The 10,530-nt window shown below is 40.5% G+C and overlaps 1 protein-coding gene across 1 annotated transcript; it reads right to left on the bottom strand.

The window, feature by feature from the left end:
• Nucleotides 1-1,026: 1,026 nt before the first annotated feature.
• On the bottom strand, nucleotides 1,027-10,172 carry mysm1 (Myb-like, SWIRM and MPN domains 1). The gene is made up of 20 exons (XM_084722695.1): nucleotides 10,073-10,172; nucleotides 9,759-9,831; nucleotides 9,582-9,652; nucleotides 8,013-8,087; nucleotides 7,838-7,916; nucleotides 7,658-7,756; nucleotides 5,832-6,348; nucleotides 5,501-5,738; nucleotides 5,225-5,355; nucleotides 5,021-5,124; nucleotides 4,840-4,917; nucleotides 4,652-4,734; nucleotides 4,504-4,558; nucleotides 4,059-4,109; nucleotides 3,512-3,586; nucleotides 3,024-3,212; nucleotides 2,807-2,939; nucleotides 1,826-1,931; nucleotides 1,586-1,643; nucleotides 1,027-1,459 (listed from the first exon to the last, which is right to left on the bottom strand). The coding sequence occupies exons 1-20, from the start codon at nucleotides 10,126-10,128 to the stop codon at nucleotides 1,103-1,105; spliced, it is 2,628 nt and encodes an 875-aa protein (XP_084578821.1). The 5' UTR covers nucleotides 10,129-10,172; the 3' UTR covers nucleotides 1,027-1,102.
• Between the last annotated feature and the right edge of the window lie 358 nt (nucleotides 10,173-10,530).

The following is a 10,530-nucleotide window of genomic DNA, read 5'->3' as shown; positions in this document are numbered from 1 at the left end:
CACCAAGGCACACGTTTAAACCAGACAGGCAGCAAACTAATGAAGTAATGGTACTGACCAGTGAAAATTGGGGTTAATATAGAAAGAAGGGTTTTAAGGGATATTTTAAGGTATAGAATTTGGCTCTGTACAAAGTACACAGACACTGAAAATTTGATTTAAAAATATTTAAAAATTAATCATTCATGACTTTTGTATAGTTGTATATCGCAGTAATAATAATGTGTGGTTATCACAAAATCCAATGGCACACCTGGATTTGCCTCATGAAACAGTAAACACTTAGTAAATATTGAGCTAATAACTATGAATCCCTATGGACAGATTTAACTGAATTCATCTTATTGCTGTACAAACTAGCATTTACTCTAACTACTTTCTGACTTTTCCTTGGAAGAGGCAAAGTTATAAATATAATAGTTATATATAATATAAAACAACACAAAAATATGAAAATAGATTTTTATTCTCGTGTTTAAAAGAAACGTAGAGACCTCAGAAAGTGAAATGCACTTTCCCAATAACACACACCCTCTCTTTTTATGTCTCTCTCTTACACATAAACATTCCCTTGTTTACTCTCTCGCTCACACTCAGACACACAGACGCACACACTGACTCAGGTCACAAACCTGCAGAACTAAGAAAGTAGTGCGTTTTCTCCCACACAAATATGCACATTGAGATGTCTTCAGCCACTTTTGGGGGACATTACATGGACATACATTCCTTTCCTGGAGACTTACCCTAACCCCACCATAACCACTACTTGCCTAACCCTAACCTTTACACTAACCTTAACCACTGATCCAAAAATTAATTTTTCCCAATTGGGAATATAACTTTTGTTTCAAAATGGACAAGCTTTCCCCAGTTAACTGGTCTTTAATCTGGAATGTGTCCACAAAACCACACCTGCATGGTCTGAATCACTGGGTTTTTGGTTAAAGGACTAAAATAATAAAATGTTATAAAAAAAGAAAAAAAAAAGAAAAAAAAAAGAAAAATTTGGTAATACTGATTAAAAAAACTTCATTGTATTTACATGAGAATGTCTGTTGAATAATGTATGAGGTATAAGGACAGTCAAATAACTGGTCCATTACAGTAAATAGTCATGTTCAGTCGACAACACAGAGCCCAGATGTAACACCATGGTGCTGTTTGTCTCAGAGGTTGTTTCTGTGGGCTGTATGCTGCTGTGTGTAGCTCTGCCAGAATCTGGATCAGAGTCTCTTCCTCCCTCCTGGGGCCCCTCCTCACCGATCAGCTGATCATATGCAAGGTCATCTGAGCCTGCCGGTCTGGATGAAATATTTAAAGATTCCCCCTCTTCCTGGTCAGGCAGTTGCTGCTTGGCAATAAAATCTGACAGGAAAAGGTCCTGGATCTGGGTGAGGAAGGTGTCTCCCTCTTCATCTGGCAGGGGCTCCAGGTACCTGGCCAGAGATGACAGCATCTAAAGGGAGGCGATTAAACGAAAAGGTCATGCGATAAAGCAGAATCGGAGAAGGTAAATTCTGTTAATGAATTCATTGGCCACATGGGTGTGTGAATGGCAGGTAGACTGATCAGCTGGACACACCTTCTCCAGACAGGTGAGATGGGAGTCTTTCCGAAAAAATCTGTCCATCTGCACACTCCTACCGAGAATAGAAAAAACAGTTTATACAGTTAGTTGATAAATACAGTACATACTAATACATATAGTTGAAACTCCACCATAAGCTTTACAAACATAACAAATTTTTCCAAATCACAAAAAACCAGTGTCAGCATCTGATCAGATGTCAGGATGACCACTGGAGTCTTGTTTCTCACTCACCCGGGTGCTTGACAGTATTTGTGGATGATCCACTGAGCTCTTCTCAACGTCTGTTCCCAGTCTGGAATGTCTTGTGACGACAGGAAGTCAAATTTGTAGGGCAGCTCTGTGGAGGAACAGAGAGAGAGGATCCACTGTGCTACTGCGAGCAAAAATCACCACCATACATCATCAGCTCTATTTCAAAGCCTCTTGAACTTAAAGGGGTATTATTTGATGTGGGGGTTGTATGAGGTATGTATGGATATCAGTGCATTACCTACAGTAAATGGTTGTCGAACACCACTAGTTTGGAGAAGCAGCAGAAGTCGTGGTTTAGGATGATAAGCAATGTACTGCTGTGGACAGGGTCAGCAAAAATTTATTTTTGTCACCCAGAAAAGGTCTATTAAAAAAAAAAAACAATATCAGTTTAAGGGTATGCTATATTTAAAATATTTTCACTGCTTCGCCTTGTAGTCAGACAGCCTGCCAACGGCAAACTGCCATTATATAAACCAAATATCACTCTCTCTCACTTCACCAGACTCCATTGGCAAAATCTGCCATTTTAACTCGCAGAACACAGGAGGCGGTTCACCACTGCTTTGATCTGTTTGTTTTTTGTGTTATAGTGTGACTTCTGAACTAACGTCTTAAAACACCAAAGTCACAAAATAACACAAACTCACAGATTGAGGTAGCAATAGTCAAGCAACTCCCATGTTCTTGTCTGATGGCAAAGTAAATACAGAAAATATTCTAAATAGAACATACACTGACGAAAACTGAGACTGTTTTTTTTGGGGGGAAAGTAGTTCATTGCTTTGCCTCTGTGCTGGTACTCCTGCCTGCCACTTCAAACTGAGGGCGTGTCGATCATCATCTACTGTAGCTAAAATGCTGACTATCAAGATGTACCTCATACAACCACACTTCCAACAATCCAAGCTTAGCCTAAAACTCTTCTCAAGTTTTGAATCGTGTGCGTGTTTAACATACTCTGTGGGCCTGAAGGCTCCTGGATCTCTTTGACCAACAAGCAGGTGGTCTGGGAGTGGGGGGAGCGATTGGTTGGGTCATACGGGCTCACTATCATCCCGATGAAGGGGGCTCCACCACGTGAGAAATAATTCTGGACCAATCAGAACAAAGGGAATAAGATCACGCGTTCACACGGACCAACTCCAGTGTGACTTCTCTCATCCGTTCACTTTACCTGGAACTGGTCTTGTGTATTTATGTCCCGCACCGAAGGGTTGGGGTGGAAGGAGGGATGTGAGTGGTACCAGCCCACCACACTGAAGCCGAGGGACGTCAGCACGTCACAGGCCTGTGTCTGAGACACCGGGTCCATCTCGCACTGCAGACCTGTGCTCACACTGTTGCATGGCTCTGCTGCACAGATCTGCACAGAGACACAGGATCATTTGTCACCAAGCATAACTTTCAAAATACTGTATGTAGTGACTAAACCCTCTGTCATCAGCATCCACATTGTGTATTTAGTCTTGAGTGTATAGTTTTGACAAATTTAGTACTTTAGATGGTATGGTTTTTAATTCTTATTCTATTTTATCTTTATTTTATAAGTATTATATTGTCACTCACCCCTTTTTCTACCTGTACTGTCTGAGCTGCTGTAATGTGTGAATTTCCCCAGTGTGGGATCAAGAAAGTTTATCTTATCTTGTCTTATCTTCTTACCTTTAATACTTTCTCTTCCTCCCTGAATGTTCCACCTAGCAGGCCGATGACTTCCCCCCTTGACACATGGGCATGCTGACAATCACAAGACATTTAATCATTTCTGGAACATTTAAGTACAGATTAAAGACAGAATAAATGAGACATCTGTTGTAATATCTCAAAAGAGGGATTGAATATAGGCTTGTGTTACGGATGAGAGTATACATAAAAGCTATTTAAGATGACTAACTCTTTAACACGGGTTTTATACAGCTTTAAAGAGTAAAACTTTGTTTATAATAACAGCTGTTTATATTAACTTTGACTGTATATTTTGATTTTTGATTTGATGATAATTTAATGCTCACTAAAAGAGGGCTTATTAATGAAAAGTATGACAACAACATTGTTTCATTACAAATATTATATATATTATAGTTAAATATTAACTTCAAAACAGTTAAAATTAAGTATTTTGCAAACTTTGAAGATTTTGTACAAACCCTGTCAGTGTGATACCAAAAAGAAAATACATTCAGCATGTGTGGTTGTGTGTATATCATACCATGTCCATTATGAGAAGAGTTTCTGCACACACAATAACCTGGAACGGTTCCTGGGAAGAACAGCAAAGAGGAGCTTTTAACACTTTTTATACTTAAAAAAAAATTCATACCAATGGATCATAATAATTTAAATAGAATACAATGAATTAGCTGAATCCATGCTGGCTGATACTGTAGTCAATGCTAGAGATACAAGAAGGTTGAATAAATCCATTTCACATACTTTGATGTCATTTAAAGCAGCAGTATTTCAGGCAGTCTTTTGAAAATGTCTTGATGGAGAGACTGAATTTCTGATCAAACTGTCTTTGCCCTCTTAATTTAAACTGTTACGAAGGTCATGGATACATGATCTTCGTCAGATTGAATAAGCGGTGAAATTTCCATCTTGCTGTATTACATTGCATTGCTGAAGACTGAATAGTGTGATAAATGGCCACTGACTTGCACATCCTCTCCAAATGTCCTGCAGGGAATCAACTGGAAGGGATCAAAAGACCTAGAAAACGAAACCAGACATAAATATTTACACATATATAAATACAAGGCTGCTGGGAATTCAGCACATGTTGCATAAATCCATCATGCTGACCCTTTGAATCTGGAGATCTTGCATGGTTTGGGCTGCTTCTTCATCTCTTCTCTCCGCAGAGCGAGCTCCTCTGCACTGAGATGCTGATGAAAACGCCACCAACACAGGATCAGTAAACATACAATGTGAATTCATTCAGTGATCAGCACTTTGCTGAATAACTGCAGCGTGTCTGAGAGTGTCCAAACCTCATACGTCTGTCCCTCCAAGTCTTTAGCGTCACACCAGTTTCCCCATATGTCCCTCACACGGCGCTTCCTGGTCCGCTACAACGTGCAGCCAATCAGCAAGTTAGCTTAAGGTCCAGTAAATTGATAGTTTAGACACTTGAGGTTGGGTGTCAGACTTTAAGCGTTAATGGGTACCTACCATGCTCTGAAGTCTCTGGGCCAGCTGGTAGGCCTCAAGCACATCTTTCCCTTCCTTTTGCTTGGAGCGGTCCACCACCTTTGGGCGATTATAGATCGCTTGCTCTATGACAGAAAAGACGGCGCTCCACATGAAAAAGGAAGCCAGATTTTTTTTTTTTTTTGGAAGAAATGAAGAATGCTGTCACAAGCTCAGTAAAGTTACCGCAGTTGAAGTTGATGGCTCCAATGAGCTCCAGGTAGGTGTGTATTCTCCCAATGCAGTTGACGTCACCGCAGTTCTTGAGCCCAGGGCGGACTGACGTCTTGTTCAGGTACTTGGGCTTGCTCTTCAACCTGGTCAACAAATAAAAGTAATAACTTCTACTTCTGCAGAGTTGTGGTTAGGCTTCCTGTGATTGCTGGTGTTATCAGTGTTAGTGCATTGATTACATCGATTACTTGTAGTAAAACCAGTTACGAAAGATGTATGAAGTTTTACCATTGGTCCAGGATGTAGTTTCGGATCTTAAGGTATCGCTCTGGAGTCTTAGATGGTCGTCCCTCAAAGAACTCTGGGATAGCTTGTTTCTCATCCTCAGTGATGGTCTCCATGTCCATCTCTATTTCTTGCTCGGGGACCTTGAGCTCCTCTTCTTCTTCTTCTTCTTCATCGTCATCCTCCTCCTGGTCGTCTTCTGGTTTGTCAGCTAGACTCTGCTCAGTCTTATCAGCAGAATCTGAGAGGCGGATTCAACCATACTGTGTTTTCACAAGATAAAAAAGTAGGGACTTCATCATGAGGTGAGTTTATATAGAAACAGCAGTCTTACCTGTGCTGTCGCCACAGGCCTCTTCCAGTTGACCAGTGTGTGCTGAGCTTCCAGACTGGGAGCTCTGGCCGTCATTCTCATAAGTCATTTGTTGTGAAGCTAACTGAGGTGGTGATACCGTCTCATCGCCTTTCCCATCCAACCCAGTCACCTCTGAGCAAGGGAGGTTAGACGAGGGTCGAGGACTGTGATGAGATGGCGAGGTGTGGCTAGTTCCGTCCTTCGTCTCAGTCGGACCTGCCTCTTCCTGCTCCCCTGTGGGGTTCAGTGTCCGGATCTCCGCGCCTTGTAGCTGCTCCTGCTCACAGAACTCAGTTTTGAACGCAGCCTGTGGTTTATCGTTTCCATCATCGCTCAGGTCATCAGTGATGTCTACCTCTTCATCCTCTTCATCAGAAAGCCTCTCAATACGGACAGTGTTTGCCAGAGTTGATGCATGACTGGAGGTAGGCTGAGGAGGTTGCGAGTGCAGCACATGACCTGCAGAGGGCGCTGCAGCTCTGGGTTCTGATTTCACCTGAAAAACATGCACAGATGATGAAATTCTGATTTTCCAAGCCTTCCAGAGGAAACGCATTGTGGTTGTGAAAGAAACTGAATAATGAGGAAAGCACAAGTTGAGTAAGCAGTAGGAGGCTTGTGAGTGCACCCGGCATGCTGCTCAATCTGTGGTTCCTAATAAACAACCCCTGACTAAATGACATATTTCATATTATATTCAATGTATAATAATAACAGCACAGAACTACTGATTAATTAACCCAAACAGTGAATGCAATAATTGCAGGAAGCCATTTGGATCAATTTTGAACAGATTATTTCATGTGAATAGTGCATTTGAAATGAATTTTTTATACAATTCTTTGTATTATGCACTTTGACAATATCAGTGTTTTCTTCTCACTGACACTTGGTCATTTTTCTCTTTGGTTGTTTTTACTGCTTACTTTTCTAATGAAGCACAAAGCTGTCTAGCAAAGAGTGAAAGCTCTGTGAATATAGCTCATGTTCAGGTATTCAAGTTTTTTTTTCTTATATCTTAAACAACAACCTTAAATAATCTAAACTTATAAAAACACAGAAACAGTGAAATGCTGAGATATATGCCTATTGTAGATTCTTAAAAAATACCAACATAGTGAAAACTATTATTGTTTTATTTATTTTTTGTGGATTTGTTTATAAATGTACATTTTGGAGCAGGTATTTATATTGTTTTTCATATTTATTTCATATTTGAATATATTGTGTTAAATGTTCTATACATCTGAAAAGGGAAAAAAGGAAGAAAATGTATACACTGGATTACTGTTGATGAAAACTTAATAAAAAATTAAGTTAAAAGATCAAATCAAAAAGGCCTCACTACCACCCATGAAGCTTTGGCAACTCGTAGTGGGTGTTGGGACGCCCAGGTTGAGAACAAGTGGTTTAGGTAGCAGCATAACACAGGTATAAACTAAGGCTGCAGAATATGGTAAAGTAATTTTGCAATTATTTTGACTTGCAATGCCATTGCAATATGCAATACAATTAATGGGAATGATCATTTTTGCCGCACAATTTTCATTTCCACAGAAAACTTTTTTAGCAATTTGTGACGATACGCCATTTGAAAACACACTGTCTTACATCTTGAGGACAAGATTTGTAGGCCAGAGCATCTCTGTAGCTCTCTAAGATGTCCTCATGATGCTATTTTGTCACATATTTTCCTTTATCAAAATTATGTCTGTTACTTTGGATAATGCAGTTGGCCATATTACAATCTTGATTATTTTGTGATTCATTTTGCAGCCCTAGTATAAAGTAAAGGCAAGTCTCACCTTGTGTTTGAAATACTGCCTGGCATAGCTCTTGACCTGAAGAACAGTACGGCTGCCCACCAGCTTGGCAATCTTAGTCCACCTTCGCCCAAACTGCGCCTGGAGGAAAACACACCTTAGCCACTTGGAATTTCAGACAACGGACTCACAAAGTGCCTCATATACAACAGGGACGCTTACCAGTCCTTCCTCAAACAGTTCTTTCTCCTGTTTGGACCAACGAGAGGAGGAGGCCAAGGCTGAGGTCTTAGCTGGAGACCTGAACATCCGGCAGACACAAGAGTGACATGAATCTCAACAACGTGATGAATTGGTCACTGTGCTCTTGTGAATGCTAATGAATGAACTGACTTACTTCTTCACTTTGGGCTTGTTGTCAGCATCACTTTCCCAGATTTGATTATGAGCTTTCTCACCTGTCAGGTAGTATCTACATGTGTAGTTCAGGACCAACTGATTTATGAATGAGTGTTACCTTAACTAGGTATCTAAACAAATATACAGAACGGAACTGTTTGACTGGCAAGGACATGAAGAAGAAAACACATTAAAATTTGCCTGTTATCAGACAGAATTCCTGTTACACTGTGTTGTCATCTGCAGTCTGACATTGCCTCCACTGGGGGGCAGGGAGATAGTTTTCTCTAAGCAATCACCAGAGACCAATATATCTGCCTGAATCTAACATGAGCTTGACAGCTCAGTCCCACTGATGGCTTTTCCCTAACCAGTCACTGGTTAGGCAAAAGCTGAATTAGTAAACTCACTGGAACGAGTGAATTCAAAGGTTTGGATCCAATTTAAGAAACTGTAACAAACAACTATCTACTCATTTTAGATGATAAATTACTCTGTAAAAATAAATCATTCATCATTTTTAGTTTTTATTTGTCTATCATTTCTATAATCAGTACTTTCAGTGTGGCGTTCCATTAAATCAGCAATATTTGTTTAGACATTTGGCCTTTTTCTCTCTCCTTACACTGAAAGGTTTTAGATTAAAATGTACTAGACACCACAGAATCTGTAGGGCCAAGCAGAGATAATTAAATATATTATAAACGGCGTTCTCTCGCTCATTGCTGAGCTTGGACTGTAAGGATCGAGTCTAAAGGTAAGGATTATAATGACCCGCTCAAAGGGTATCTGTAAAAAGCTCAGTTAGTCAGACATAGACTAGTCTGACATGCATGAACTGATGAAGCTCCTTGGATGAGAGGCGAAATATCTTCAAAGACATACAAACAAGTCCAGTTGCCTTTGATTTAATCTTTTCTTGAGATAGCATTTCCAAGTGTTATTATTGTCGTGACACTGCGGTCAAAAGATCAACATCACACTGAAAGTAAGAGAGAAGAACAAAGCATGAAGCATGTTCAATGAAGAGGTAACCTGAAACTGTCACAGTTGTTTGGAAACAGGCATTAGTTATTTGAGTGAAGTGCAATGTATCATTACTTTGAGCATCATTAGCCTATTGCTTCACACAAAAACGTAATTACAGCAGGCATTGGCAAATCTTGATAATTAATTTAGTCTTTAATGGACACAGAATTTTCCAGGAAAAATCAAACCAGGTAGGAGACAGATGAAAGCGAAACATAAGGGGAACCAGTCTTAACATGGGCAGCGTCATTGTGCAATCAACATTCACTTCATAATGATGAGGTTTAAAAAATGTGTCTCGTTCCACTTTAACCAGTGTAATTCATTAATCCACCATTCTCCTAAATTAAAGTAAGACCAGTTTTTTTCCTACTATGTTTGATATGTGAGTTATATGTCACTGTAAAATGCAGATTTCATTAGAGCTCATCACGTCTGCAGTTTGCAGTACAGCTACTGAAGACTGTGCAACCATTATAACGATAATAAAAATAATAAAACGTAGTGTGTGATGCATTCAAGGTCAGTGAAAGGATACTGTTCCTCCAGCAGCATCTTCTCGATGACCTCTCTGTTCTCTGGACTGATGGAGCTGTCCAGCTCCCAGGGCTGCACAACACAGAGACACAAAGAGTCAGCACCAGCGTGAGTAGTCACACAGCAGTCACACAGCAGTCACACAGCAGTGACTGCTAGCTTCATAAAGAAGTCATACCAGTATCCCCGCGCTGCTCTTCCACGCAGACTGGATGAACTGCTCCTGGACTAAACCTCCTCCATCCAGCTCACTGAAACACACAAAGCAGGAGCTGTTAATAACACAACGTGTGAGAGGCCCGGGAGACACTCACCGCACACACACAGGACAGACACAGGTCAGCTAGCTCAACTAGCTGGTGGTGTGTTTCTGTCTTGAGACTGTAGCCTGCACCGTGGAGCTGAACCCTCCATAAACTACTGCAGTCTGCGGAACACAACACCGACACACAGCAGGCATGTTAATTCAGCGCATAAAATAAATATTCTCACCTAATACTGCTTTCAAACTCATCTCCTTCGATATCAACATCCACCTCGTCCTCCATGTTGTTGGATAAACGTAAACACCGAGAGGAGACTGAGCGCTCAGCTCCACTCACAGCGACACCGTGTGGTGGGATGAACGAATTTCTTTGGTTCTGTTTAACGGTCGTGCGTAGAAGGAAACTCTAGATTTGTGAAAATTCTCGCGAGATTTGTTCATTTTGCACGCTGTACAAACTAATTATATTTTATAATGCGACAACGCTCTGGTTAAGATCTGCTTTGATTTAGGTGAAAAAAACAACACTTGGTTAGGATTAGGATGAGATCCTGGTTCGAGTTAAATGATCAATCTCGCGAGATCTTTCTCAAGTGTGGGCTTCCCTTCTAGATGTGACCCTGTTAAATCCCATTCCTAATAATAACCCTGTATTGACAGCACTCCTATTATACATCACCACTTT

Source organism: Lutjanus erythropterus, chromosome 7, assembly GCF_056507025.1.
Source record: "Lutjanus erythropterus isolate fLutEry1 chromosome 7, fLutEry1.hap2, whole genome shotgun sequence".
NCBI classification, from domain to species: domain Eukaryota; kingdom Metazoa; phylum Chordata; class Actinopteri; order Lutjaniformes; family Lutjanidae; genus Lutjanus; species Lutjanus erythropterus.
This window is presented reverse-complemented; position numbering and strand designations above follow the sequence as displayed.

Bases quoted from the DNA above. Each gene is read 5' to 3' on its own strand.
- mysm1 (XM_084722695.1), bottom strand. From the start codon at position 10,128: ATGGAGGACGAGGTGGATGTTGATATCGAAGGAGATGAGTTTGAAAGC. The intron at 4,735-4,839 runs GTTTGGACACTC...CGTTTTCATCAG, and splicing joins TGGAGGGACAGACGTATGAG to CATCTCAGTGCAGAGGAGCT. The intron at 4,110-4,503 runs GTCAGTGGCCAT...TGTTCTTCCCAG, and splicing joins CATTTGGAGAGGATGTGCAA to GAACCGTTCCAGGTTATTGT.